General features: G+C 56.3%; 1 protein-coding gene across 8 annotated transcripts in view; it reads left to right on the top strand.

Annotated features, from left to right (window-relative positions):
• The window catches only part of DNM2 (dynamin 2), an 89,339-nt gene that overhangs the window by 33,768 nt on the left and 41,707 nt on the right, over window positions 1-13,864 (top strand). For all 8 annotated transcript variants that reach the window (XM_042928429.1, XM_042928426.1, XM_042928428.1 and 5 more), the window contains exons 3-4: window positions 10,379-10,528; window positions 11,863-12,066. In XM_042928429.1, coding sequence (XP_042784363.1) covers window positions 10,379-10,528; window positions 11,863-12,066 — 354 coding nt within the window. The remainder of the gene's footprint in view (window positions 1-10,378; window positions 10,529-11,862; window positions 12,067-13,864) is intronic.

Raw genomic sequence — 13,864 nt, forward strand, 5'->3', positions numbered from 1 at the left:
GGTGGGGGGGGGGGTTGAGAATATGCATTTTAATGCATATTTAATGCAGTTCCCAGCTGATGGCTGATGCTTCTGGCCGCTGGCCACTCGGGGAAAACCTCTGCCCTGCTGGGTAGGCCCTGGGAGCTAAGACTGCCGGGGTTCAGATCGTGACTCTGCAGCTTACTGGCTGTATGGCCGCTGGGGAGGGACTCCTGCTCATGATGTGTTTCCTTTCTGGACAGTGAAGATAATAATAGCAGCGACTTTGTCGGTTGCCATGAAGACCGCATTATTCAATATGTCCAACCCTCGGAACAGTGCCTGGCACTCGAGGTCCTCCCGTGTGGTGCTGACTCAGTGGCTGTGGTTTTGTGCTTTCTACTGGTCTGTTTGGGACAGCTTGCTGGGAGAACAGGTCTGATGGCTTTCTGCACTGGAAGGTGGCAGGAAGCCCCCCCCACCCCCATCACCTCCTCGGTGGCTGTCACCCAGCTGTGGTCCACTGAGCACTTAATGCATGCCACAGGCTGGTCCACGCCCAGGGCACAGCAGTGACTGGACCAAAGCTGCTGCCACCACCAGTCACCTGCCCCCTTGGCACTCCATTGGTGCCGGGGGACGGAAGTGGGAGACTTGGGGTGAGACCAGCAGGGAGACAGGCAGTCCTGGTCCCCACCAGGTGGGAGTGTGTGTGTAGAGAGGGGTGGGTGACTAACTTCATCTGGAGGGTGGGACATCCCGGGGCATCTCTGAAGAAGTGATGTTGGAGCTGAGGCTGATGGGAACTCTCCTTCCCAGCAGAAAGTGGTAGATGTGAAGAGCAGTGAAGGCAGAAACTCTGAGGGTGCACATCAGCCTAGTGCCTGACCCGGACTGATGCTGGCGTCTCTGTTCCCGTCACCCCCGCTTTACAGAGGATGGAACTGAGGCTTCCAGAGATGAGGCCACTTGCCTGAGAGCACTCAGGAGGGTCACCGTGAGAGCCCAGCCTGAAACACACATGGTGGAGTGCACCCTGAGGCCGAGGTGTCACTTGATCAGATCCCGTGGCTGCTGGTGAAAAAGAGACCATGGGAGCCAGCCCAGGGTAGGGGACCCAGAGGAGATGGAAGTGGTGCCTGGGGACATGTAGGGACAGGGTGGCAGCTATGGAGATAGGGTCACGGTTGGATCCTGTTGGGCTGGTGGTGGAGGTCGGGAGAGAGGCCCAGGTGTCCCATATGGAGCTGTGTCTCAGCTCACATACTCCTCTTTCCCCACCTGACTGTGGCGTCTCCAGTCTCTCTCTCTCTTTCATTAACTTTTATTTTTGAGAGAGAGCTCATGAGCAGGCGTGGGGCAGAGAGAAGAGGGGACAGAGGATCTGAAGCAGGCTCTGCACTGTCAGCACAGATCCCGGTGAGGGGCTCAAACTCACGAACTGTGAGATCATGACCTGAGCTGTAGTTGGACGCTTAACCAACTGAGCCACTGAGGCATCCCTCCAGTCTTTTACTGCTGCCAGTAGATGTGTGCCCACTCTGTGCTCAACCTCAGCTGGATGCCAGGGAGGCAGCATGGAGTGGCAGACAGGGGACGCTGTGGTCAGGCTGAGAGGGGAAAGGGCAGGGGGTGTGGGAGAGTATATTGGACATTGGATCTACTTTGGGAGAACATTCTGGGCCGGGGCAACAGCATGTGCAAAGTTATGAGGTGGGGCTTGGGGGGAGAGGCAGGAGGCAGGTGATGTGGCCTGGCAGTCTGGTGATGGATTCAGGCAGTGAGAGCCCCGGGAGCACTTGGGTGGGGAAAAACTGGCTCAGCCCCTGGCTGCCTTGTGGAGGAAGGATGGGCAGAGATAGGAGTGCAGGCAGGGAGGCCAGGGAGAGGTTAGTCTAGAGCCAGGCAAGAGGTCATGAGGCCTGGCCCAGGGCAGTGCTGTGGGTGAGGGTGAAGGGCAGTCTAGAGTGACCCTGAGGTGGGGGTCCAGGGCGATGAACAGCAGAGGTGCCTGGGCTGGGTGGGAGGCGGGACACCCCACTAGCAGGAGGGAGGAAGCTGAGTGTCGTGTGGGACGTGCTGATTGGTAGAGGGCCCTCTAGGGGCTACGTGGGGCTGCACTGCTTCTAGAGAATAGACTTTTGTCCCGCTGACTCCCGAGAACAGGACTCCGGAGCCAGGCAGCTACCCCTTATTTCTGGGGCCTGGGGCAGGTGGCCTCTCTCTCTGTGTCTCAGCTTCCTCATCTGTAAAATGGGGGTGATAGTGGTACCCCCCTTTGTGGCCCTGGCACCCCATGTGGCTTTGGTGTGCCTGCCGCCTCCTGTAGGGTCTGGGGTCCCACGATGTGACTCGGAGGCTGGGCCTCAGCCCTCCTTTCTGATGCCTGTGACATCCAGTGATGCTGGCTTCTGGTCCAGACTGCTCTTGGTGAGCCATTACTTGTAACTTTTTTTTTTTTTTTTTTAAAGTAAGCTCCATGCCCATTTTGGAGCCTAAACACCAGGGCTTGAATTCACAACCCTGAGGTCACGACCTGAGCTGAAATCAAGAGTCAGATGCTTAACCAACTGAGCCATGCAGGCACCCCAGACTTTTAATCTGCTTAGTTTAAAAATTACCTAAGACTGAATGGGGCACCTGGCTAGTACAGACAGTAGAGCATGTGATTCTTGATCTCAGGGTTGTACATTTGAGTCCCATGTTGGGCATAGAGATTACTTAAAAATAAAATCTTTAAAAAAAAAAAAAAAATTACCCTAAGACCACAGCCACCAGGAAGTTTGATGGCTCACGGGTGATCCCTGCTTCTCCTTGGGAAGAACCCCTGGCCTTGTAAACCCTGGGTGCTAGGGACTGTTCTGGTGTGGAATGTGGCCTCCTGAGCCTCCCTTCCCTTGACCTTGACTGTTGCTTCAGGGACCAGAGAGGGGGTGGCTCCCAGCTTCCTTTTTAAAGCTTTGTGACCCCGACAGGGCCTTGCTGAACTCTGGGACCTCACCTCCTCCTGCTCCCTAGCTGGAGCCACAATCCCCCTGCTCACTCACCCTCAAGATCGGCTCGTCCATTCACACTTCCACGCCTTTGCCCCCACAGCGCTCCCTCCCTGGAACATCGTGCCTCACCTTCCTTCTCCCCTTCCTCCTCCCCTGGGTGAGCCCCAGCCCCCCACCCCATCATTGCTCCCTCGGTTCATCCTCAGGTAGCCTCATCTCATTCCGGTATTCTTAATGGTTTTTCTCCCCCCAAAAGTCAGTGGCAGAAAGCACGGATCTGCTTTGTTGTGGGATTGTCAACAACCCTTTCTCCAGCACCTGTCCTCTGGGCCTGGCCCTGGCAGGGCCTTTTCTATAAAGCTGGTAGAGTCTGCAGCATTCGGGGCATGGCCTTGTGTCTTGATGAGGAAACAGGGCCAGGATGCCAACTGGGGCTGTCACTTTCTCCAGTACGTGGTGTGGGGTTTGCCACGTGTTCAGTGGACATTCACCGCATGGCTTACGATCAGCTCCGTTCTGACACTGTCTGCCTGGGGAGAGTGTCACATCCCACAGGATGGGGGCTCAGTCCCACCAGACCGTCGTCCTCCGCCCCCACTGCCCGTCACAAGTCCGGGTTGTCACCTGTGCGTCTCGCCCCCTGGCCGTAGATCTGAGTGAGGTTCCCACGACCCCCTCTTCAGGTTCGATTAATTTGCCAGAGCAGCTCACAGAGCTCGGGAAAACAGATCACTCACTGGATGGGTGGCTGGTGTGAAGGAGACAACCCAGGAAGAGCCCGACGGAAGGGATGCGCAGGGCAGTGTGGGGAAGGGCCGGGGCTTCCATGCCGTCTCCAGGCGCCCCTCTCCCGGCTCCTGCATGTGTTTACCAGCCGGGAAGCTCTCCGAAGCCCGTCCTTCGGGTTTTATTTTTATGGAGACTTCATTACGCAGGCACGATTGATTGAATCATTGGCCTTTGGTGATTGATTCATCCTGGAGCCCCTCCCCCCTCCCCCCTCTCCCCTCCCCGGAGTGGGGGGGTGGGTAGGGCGGGACTAAAAGCTCCAGCCTTCTGATCACATAAATTGGTCCCCCTGGCACAGCCCCCTTCCTTAAGTGCTTTCCAAAAGTCACCTCATTCAACTAATGTGTCATTGAGAGGGGCTGGCTATGAATGTTTAGACACCTTTATGGCTCTTAATCACTTAGGACATTCCGAGGATTCGAGGATTTTAGGAGCCCGGTGTCAAAAATGGAGAGTGGAAATCCAAATGTGTATTTCTTACTGTAGATCACAGTAGCACGCCTTCCCAGCGGCCGTGCGTCCTAGACTGGGAGGTCTTCACGACTTGTCTCAAATCCGAGGGAGCTTGAGGACCCAACAGCCTTGGGAGGTGTCACACGCTTTGCCTCTTCTTGGTTGGCTGAAGCCTCTGCACCGTCCGCCTCGGTTGGCTCTATCTGATCGCGTGGTACTCAGGCTCGCCCGAGTGCGTTCGAGTCCCTCCTGACCCCGGGCCAGCATGCCTGTCGACGCCAGCTTTGGGGAAGGCAGACCCCATCTCCCACCATCAGGAGTCAGCCTGGCAGTTCCGCTCCTCCCTGGGTTGAGAATGGGGAAGGGACGGGCCAAGTCCCATGAATACCTGGGCAGGGCTCCTCCTTGCACCGCCCTCCTGAGACCCCGAGGCAGCCTCCCCTGACTGGCAGCTCAGCTAGTCCCCGTGGGCCTGGCGGTGTGGGATTTGATGTCGTAGCAGCCCCACACTTGGGTTCTGTGTTGTCTCATTTCCTTTGGGGAAACTGAGGCACTGAGAGGAGGGCGAGGCTGGGAGGGGCTAGGCACGCCCATCTCTCTCTCCTGTCACCTTCCCACACGTCATGGTGCCTGATTCAGCCTTTCCAGGCTGGAGGGGCTGGGCTGAAGGCTGGGTTGCTCCGGCAGAACTTGGGCATTTCACAGTCTGCCCACGGGGTGGGGAGGGTGCCTTCTTCGGTCCTGTGGACCTCCTCCAGCTCCTTTAAAACAGGAGGGCCCTGGGGCGCCTGGGTGGCTCAGTCGGTTAAGAGTCCGACTTCAGCTCGGGTCATGATCTCACAGTTCGTGGGTTCGAGCCCCGCGTCGGGCTCTGTGCTGACAGCTCAGAGCCTGGAGCCTGTTTCAGATTCTGTGTCTCCGTCTTTCTCTCTCCTCCACTGCTCATGCTCTGTCTCTCTCTTCTCAAAAAAAAAAAAAAATAATAAACGTTAAAAAATTTAAAAAAATAAATAAATAAAAATAAAACAGGAGGGCCCTAAGACGCCTCACGAAGCCAGGCCTGAGGGAACCGGGCCACTGTCATGGGGCTGCTTCCTTGGGCCCTGGGTGGTCTGATACCCAGAGGGTGGACACATGTACTCGTCATCTGCCTTCTAAGGGCTCTTCTTCTTTTTTTTTTTTAAATAAATTTTTTTAATTTAAAAAATTTTTTTAAGTTTATTTTGAAATGAGCCAGTGGGGGAAGGGACAGAGAGAGAGAGAGAGAGAGAGAGAGAGAGAATCCCAAGCGGGCTCTGCACTAGTGTCCGACACGGGGCTTGAACACACGAACCATGAGATCATGACCTGAGCTGAAGTTGGATGCTTAACCGACTGAGCCACCCAGGCGCCTCTTGAGGACACTTTCTTGAAGGGCCTGGGAGATGCCCAATGTGGGGATTGGCTGTTTAGCACAATGGGGACATACTTGGGACTCGAGAGAGTGATGTCCTCCTAGGCTGTGGCACCTAATGATTTTTAATAGGTCCCTCAATAAGTTTTATTAGACAGCCACTAGGCACCAGGCACCGGGGAGAGTGGTGACGGAAGCTAAGTGCTCACTTGCAGCTCCAGCCTTAGCAGGGGACACTTGAGCACGTGGTGTGTCGGTGCAAGGAGCGCCGTGGAAGAGAGGGCAAAGTGCCGGGGCATCTCCTGGGTCCCAGGTGGTCTGGGTGGGCCTCCCGGAGGAGGTATTTAGAGCTGAGACCTGAAGGAGATGAGGGAACAAGTCCTGGAGGGAGGGCAGAGCCTCTTTCTAGAAAAAAGCCAGAAGTGCATTCACTGTCCCCACAGTTACGATGCTGGCGGGAAGCCCTGCGGTGGGAGAGGGTGGCTGGCGCCTCTGGGTCAGCAGCACGAGTGCTGGACAAGGGCCCAGGTTATTGCTTCACTCCTGGAGTGTTCCAGGCCCTGGGCCGGGTCCCTGGAACCCCCGGGGCTGCCCGTCCTCCCGAGGAAGGGTGTGGCTCTGCAGGGTAGCAGTGGCGGGTGTGTGGCTGTCAGTGCTACAGCAGGGGACAGGGACCGGCGGGACCAGACTGGACTGGCCGGGTCATCTGTGCATGAGCAAGCGAGGGCTAGCAAGCATGGCAGCTGGGATGGGGACAGAGGTGCATGGCTTCTGGGGACGAGGTGAGAGGGAGTCTCCAGTCATCCCAGACTCTGAGCTCAGCCTTAAGGCCTCTGACTTGTTCTCTGAGACGGGATCATTAAAAAAATCATTAGCATTCTGGCAAGTACAGGGCAGTGGCGCCCCGGGCAAAGCCCTGCCCACCTGTTTCTCAGGGAGGCTGCCCCCTCCCCTTCCCTCCTTCCCCAGATGCCCTGGGCCCAGAGCATCCTCAGGGATGCTCTCTGCCCACCGCTGCCCTTGCCTGCCTCCATCATGGCGGGGCAGGCAGGGCAGGGCGGGGGGCTGGAGTCGTGTTACCTCCTCCAGGAGGTCCCCACCCTCCAGATTCTGGTGTGTTGGGTCTCTTTTGAGTGTCTGTGGCACCTGCCGTGACATGCTTGTGCAGCATCCATCGTCCCACCAGACCAAGAGCCCAGCTCAGGACTGGGCCTCTATGGTCAAGAAGAGCTTGGGAAGGAAGGAGGGAGGAAGAGAGAGAGAGAGAGAGAGAGGGAGGGAGGGACGGAGGGAGGGAGGGACGCAGGGAGGAGAAAACAGCAGGTGGCCTTGCCAGTGCCCCCGTCCCTGCCCAATCTCCCATATATACAGCTTGATGGCCTTGGAGTTGGGCCCCCTTATAGAGCTGAAGCAGGGACCATATTTTATTTATTATTTATTTTTATTTTTTAATGTTTTATTTATTTTTGAGAGAGACACAGAGCATGAGCGGGGGAGGGGCAGAGAGAGGGAGACACACAGAATCCGAAGCAGGCTCCAGGCTCTGAACCCCCAGCACAGAGCCCGATGTGGGGCTCGAACTCAGGAACAACGAGATCGTGACCTAGGCCTAAGTGGGACGCCCAATCAACTGAGCCACCCAAGCACCCCAGGGACCATATTATCTTTCTGGTAGTCATTCACTCACGCATACAATTATTGAGCACTTCAGTAGGTATACTCAGAGGGAAGCCCAGGGACACGGAGTGAATAGCGCAGATTCAGATCCCTGCCCTGTACGGTGGCCCTTCTAATAGGGAGCCAGGAAAGACACAGGATGAGAAGGTCAGCGTTGTTAGAAGGCAGCCATGTTTGGAGGGTCATAAGGCAGAGAAGGAGGAAAGAGATTGGAGAGGTTTGTCATCTTGGGTGGGGGCCAGAACAGACCTCCTGGAGAAGGTGACACTTGAACAGACCTGAAGGAGGTGAGGGAGGGAGCCTGCAGGAAGAGAGAAGAGCCAGTGCAAAGACCCTGAGGCAGAAGCCCAGAGTGGCTGGAGGAGAGTGAGTTGAAGTCAGAGCCGGGGATGTGGTTAGCTGGGAGCCATAGATGGTTCTGAGGGAATGAGGGCTGAGGTCCGGCTTTACGAGGGTCAGTGTTGTGGGGGAAATCAGGCTTGGAGGAAGCTTTTATTTTTTCCTTTTTTGGTGGAAGCTTTTTAATGTTAATATCAACCCTGGAATCCAGCACATGGTTCTAAAGTGACAAGGAGCCCAGTAAAGCGGGCTGTGAGGGGGATGAGCCCAGCAGCCTCCTGAAACTTCCTCTTGGTTTCTGCTGCCTGTTGGCTTCCTGGGGAAGAAGCTATGGTTTTCAGGGCGCCTGGGCGGCTCAGTCGGCTGTGTCTGACTTCAGCTCAGGTCATGATCTTGCCGTCCGTGAGTTCGGGCCCCGCGTCGGGCTCTGTGCTGACAGCTTGGAGCCTGGAGCCTGCTTGGGATTCTGTCTCCCTCTGTCTCTGCCCCTCCCCCGCTCACGCTCTGTCTGTCTCTGAAAAAATGAATAATCAACCTTAAAAAAAAAAAGAAGCTATGGTTTTCTGGCACCGTCTCACATCCTGCCAATGAAGGAGTTGGTAGAAGGGGAGGCTGCCCCTGGACTCTAGGGGCCATAGCCGGCAGGTCCTGGTCCCATAAACACAATCCCAGGGTGACCTGGCCCTGACTGGGGAGGAGGCCCAAGATGCAGGATGAAGTGTCAGGTGGCATGGAGTTTAGGAAGGCTTCCCGGGAGAGGCAACAGGCCCTGGAGGAGGTGGACCAGGGCCTGGAAGAGCAGGGTGCACAGGGGAGAGGGCCTGTGTCCCGGCCCCCAGTCCCTTCCCCGTGGCTGTGCTCCTGCAAGGGGGGTCGTTTCCGGTGGGTGCCGAGCCCAGGGCCTTGAGCCGGATGAGAACTGAGGTATGCTGTGGGGGGTTGGGGGACTGTGCCATTTCTGGTGGCCGCTGCCGGAAGAGCAGTCAAGCGTTTCCTCTGGTCCCTGTGGAGGGCTAGAGCGCGACTGTCCTTGGGAACTGGGTCGGCTGATGGGGGCGGGGCAGGGGCTGTGACTAGACCCTCCAGCAAGTGTCCTCATGGCCCCTGTTCCCCAGGGCCAGCGCCCATGGTGGAGGTGGTGCTCGGTGATCCGAGCCCACAGAGTCCCCCTGCCCTGAAGCAGAGAGGTTAACAGCCTGCCGGTGGCCTCACAAAGGCCACGTGACTTGAGAGCCACCACCTGGAGACAGATTCTCTGAACTCCAAATCCCAGCCCCCCCCACCGAGCTTGGGCCAAGTCACTTCACCTCTCTGGGCCTCCGTTTTCACATCTGTGGAACGGGCATCATGCAGATGCCTGCCTAAGGTATTCGCTCTCGAGGGGCACAGGGGACCACACGCAGGGCTTGGCTAGAGCCAGCAGGGGCCGAATGTCAGCCACGGTTTATTAGGTCACGGAGGTGGGGTGGCGACCCCCTTTGTGCTCATTTCTTTCTGCCTTGTGTCTGGGGAGAGATTCTAGACCTGCCTGGTTTTCTCTCGTCGTGGGGCTCCGCCCCCATCCTTTGTACCGATCCTTCGCAGCGGACGGTATGTCTGTGCTGCGATGTGTGTAACCACGTCTCCTGCTGACCTGCTGACCGTGGAGGCGATCTCTAGTTCTCCTCTTGGCCTGTCCGTCGCAGTCCGGTTCTTTGGGCTGTTTGCCGGCGTGATTTCCTTCCATCTCTTCGGCGTCACTGCAGAGCCACGGTCTCTGAGCCTGCAGGCCGCCCCCAGCCCAACATTTACTATGAAAATACGCACATCGGGAAAAGTCGAGGAATTGTACAGCGAACGCCTGTAGGCTCAGTACCTACACCTTAGGATGAACACATTTTATTCTTGCCTTATCCCGTGTCTGATGGGACCGCCGCTAACTGGTAGTCCCTTCCTTGTGGCCCCGCACCTCGGCATCAGTATGGCTTGTAGGTACCCTGGGCTCGCAAGGCCTGAAGAGGCCTCCTGTGTCCACATGAGACCCTGCCCAGAAAGCGGTTCTCCTGAGCGGTTCACGTCTAGGTGGGGGACCCTGTGAACAGCCAGATGAGGAGAGACAGTGAGATGGGCTTTGGTGAGGCCACAGTGGTGTCTCCCTTTCCATACTGTGCCACATGCCTTGGGGAGGAAGGACAGATGGGTCCCATGGATGTGCGTCTGGGCTCTTGGCAAGCTGGAGAGTGCTGGCAGCTTCGACCCCTCTAAGGACGGTGGCTTCTCTTTGACCCACAGCAAGGGAGGTTCTAACATCATGACTCTGGACCCAGTCTCACGTCTAACAGCAGAGCGGAAGCTTCATCACATGGGCACCCCCCGCGGTCCGGTGACGCATGCCGGCATTTCCTCTTCTGTTCATCAAAAAATCACAGATGCTGGTTACACCCACCTGTTGGTTTTTTTGTTTTGTTTTTCTTGGAGTTTGTCACGACGCGTGGTTTCACAAAATACTTCACAGAGAGTTTCCATCCCCCAGGGACAGAATCTTCACTGGTTTTGTTCCTTGAGGAACTCAAGGTCTGGTGGGAGACTCGGCCTGTAGAAGCGGCCCCCCCCCCCCCCCCAGTACTCACTGCGAGAACGACTCTGTTGTTCCCCAAATTCCTGGAGCACCTGTGACCAATGCCACGCTTTCCCTGCTTGATGAGACACCTGTCCCAGAAGGCCATCTGCCCCCTACCCACAGCAAGACTGCTGCTCCCTCCCATTTTGAACTTCCTTCTTCCTTTTTCAGAATATGCCGAGTTTTTGCACTGTAAGTCCAAAAAGTTTACAGACTTTGATGAAGTCCGACAGGAGATCGAAGCGGAGACCGACAGGGTCACGGGGACCAACAAAGGCATCTCCCCAGTGCCCATCAACCTGCGGGTCTACTCGCCACACGGTAGGCAACACAGGCACAGACGCTCTGGGGCAGAGGGAAGTCGGGTCCAAAGCACCCTGATGAAAAATATAACCCCTTCCATGTTTCTTCACGCGCACACAGCCCTCTTGATCTCTGTCTTCCCCCTTTTTTGTTTATGTTTATTTTTGAGAGAGAGAGACAGAAAGAGCATGAGTGGAGGAGGGGCAGAGAGAGAGGGAGACACAATCCGAAGCAGGTTCCAGGCTCCAGGCTCTGAGCTAGCTGTCAGCACAGAGCCTGATGTGGGGCTCGAACTCACGAACCGTGAGATCATGACCTGAGCTGAAGTCAGCCACTTACTTACATGACTGAGCCACCCAGGTACCCCTGTTTTCCCACTTTTGACAGGGACATGGTTTCGAGGGATCAGTCTCAGCTGGGAAGATGGTTGGGGGTGGTGGTGACTGGGGCAAATTGCAGCCGTGCGCTCCTGGGAAAAGGGTGGCCGCAGTGTGGCTTCCAGGAGATGGGGGCCACAGAATGACTCCAGCCCAGGGGAGCCAGGGCTTCTGGATCTTGCAGAGGAGCCAGAAAGCCAGTCTTCCCTGCAAAATGTTCTGAGTTTAAAAACTCTGCCGCCATGTACGACTGCCCTGGGGCATGGATTTCTAACTCTGATGGCATTTGGGGAATATTCCAGCAGACTCTTAACTCCTCAGTATGAGTTCTTTGAGAGGAGTTTTTACATTTACTTATTTTTGGATAAATGATGCCTGTACATGGCTCAAAAATGACAAAAGCGTGTGTAGTGAAATCCCTCCCCGCCCTCAGTATTACAAATAGATGTTATGTTTTAATGCCTAAGTGAATAATTATATGTATGCGTGTGTATCACATGTGTGTCTTTTACCACTTTTACTCAAATTGTAGCATAATATAAACTGCCACTTTTTTGTGCGGATACATCTCCCGAGGGTGTCTCTTACCCTCTTATCAGGGTAGCATCTTCTTGTTTTTTATGGTAAACGTTGGTAAACAACAGCCTTTGGTCATGGCTGAATTGATGGGCTGGGATTTATTTAGCCACTGAGAGCAATTCCAGCAAATGTCCCGATTTAAAACTGTATCACTACACTAGAGAGAGAGGCCGTCTGGAGGAGGGGTTCCTGGAAGAGGACCTACCTACCGGATCCGAGGGTGTAATCTGGTTGGAGGACAGGAGGGATCCTGTGGCTCGATTCCCCCCACCCCCGCCCCCGCCCCCCCCCCCCCCCCCCCCCCCCAGCATTTGGAGAAGCGGGCTGGGTAGCTGTGGGGCTGTGCGAGCCTCCCCTCCTCTGTCTGATGACCTTCCCCTCTGGCTTCCCTATCAGTGTTGAACCTGACCCTCATCGACCTCCCGGGTATCACCAAGGTGCCCGTGGGGGACCAGCCCCCAGATATCGAGTACCAGATCAAGGACATGATCCTGCAGTTCATCAGCCGGGAGAGCAGTCTCATCCTCGCCGTCACCCCTGCCAACATGGACCTGGCCAACTCAGATGCCCTCAAGCTGGCCAAGGAGGTCGACCCCCAAGGTAACCGCTGAGCCCTACACCGGAAGTTCCCCTGCTGGGTGCCTGCGAGCATGGCAACTTGCCCCGCATCCTTGATTCCAAGTTGTTGGTATTCCCTTTGGCACATGACCCCTAGGAAAAGGCCCTTCTGGGATACAGCATCTCCCGTCGGGGCCAACAGTGCTAGAGGGCTGCCCCTGGGAGGCTCTTGGGTGGCATTTGGGCATTTCTCCGAGGCTTGGTCCCCTCTGTCAAAATGGCACCAGCGATCCTAACGTGTAGCACTACTGAGTGCTGAGAGGATTGGAGAGTCCCTGTAACTGCTCAGGGGCCAGGCGGGGTGGGGGAGGGGGTATGAGGGTGATGAGCTAATGAAGCCCAGTGGGGCGATAGGGAGCAGCGGGGACTGTGGCATCTGTTGCCCGGGGCATTCCAGGTCAGACATTTCCATTTATTAAGTACATGTCCGTTAAGTACCTGCTCTGTGCCGGGCTCTGCTTTGTCCTTGGAAACCCTACAGGGGACAGAATGGACAGGGTCCCTGCCACTGGGGAGTTGACATTCCAGCGGGGGAGACAGAAGACAGCAAGGAAAGAAGCAAGTGGGACAGTTTCAGCCAGAAGTGGGCACCCAGAGGAAAATCAGGCCGTTTGAGAGAGCTGGGATGGGAGGGGGGTCAGAGGCCTCTGAAGATGAGAGGTTTCAGGCAAGACCAGAATGATGAACGACAGAAAGAGGCAGAACCCAGGAAAATGGACAGCGATGCCAGCTAGGCTAGGCACGATTTGAGCCTGGGGTGCCCAGGACACGACGCCAGTGTGGCCGGGGCAGAGCAAACCGAAGGGAGGACAGGTGGGGCAAGGGTGGGGTGGGACAGACCTTCCGTGGCCTTGGTGGCTGCCGTGGGCAGCTGGGTGTGCCCTGAGCGTGTTGAAGGTTGTGTGGAGTGGGACACACACTCAAATACATTTTGGAAAATGCCCTCCGACTGCCTCATTCCGTGGTTTGGAGGGAGTCGGGGACCAGGGAGGAGCTGGGGAAGGACAGGCTCTGGGGCTCCACTGCCTGGTTTCCAGCCCTGCTCAGGCCTGAGGGCGGCCGGGGAGGGCAGGCAGCTGACGGCCCTTTCGTGCACTGGAGTGGGAGCTCCTCAGAGTTGAGGGCTACGCGCTGAGACTCTTGGTCCCGCGAAGGACGTGCTGTGTCCCCGTGGTCGTCCTGGGCAGGCACGCTCTCCCGGGAGAGGCCGCCCCTGCCCCCGGCCCTCCACGGCTTCCCTGTGCCCCGACTCCAGTCCCACGGAACGGAGCGTGGTTGTGACACATACCGCGGAGGCTTGACCGGGCAGTGAGAGAGTGGGGACGGGTACAGTTATGTGCCACTTGTGACCTTGATGCTGGCGTTCTTCCTTGAAGAGAGCATTTTTCTGGCTTCGAAAGTATTCATAATTCATCACCGTTACCAACATGTCCACACTGTAAAATCTAGAACCTGAAAAGTGACCGCTCCCCTCCCGCCGCAGAGACACCAATGGCCACGGTTGGTAAATAACCTTTCAGAGTTTCTTCTTCCGTGGATACTCACGTTTTAAAAAACGGGGTGGTCTTTCCTGATTTTTTCCGTAACGTGTGTGCATGTTTCTCTGGTCTCATAGGGACACGTCTACGTGGCATCCACCGAATGGGCCACTCTTGCCCATTCTTTGTTCTTGAGCATTTGGGTCATTTCTGGTCTTTCATAAACAATCCTGCGGTGAAATCCGACATTTCCAATAGAGTCAGTGGGAGCCCCAGTCACATCCCTCTGCTGCACTCTGTCC

The sequence above is a fragment of the Panthera leo genome, chromosome A2 (assembly GCF_018350215.1).
Source record: "Panthera leo isolate Ple1 chromosome A2, P.leo_Ple1_pat1.1, whole genome shotgun sequence".
Classification (NCBI taxonomy): domain Eukaryota; kingdom Metazoa; phylum Chordata; class Mammalia; order Carnivora; family Felidae; genus Panthera; species Panthera leo.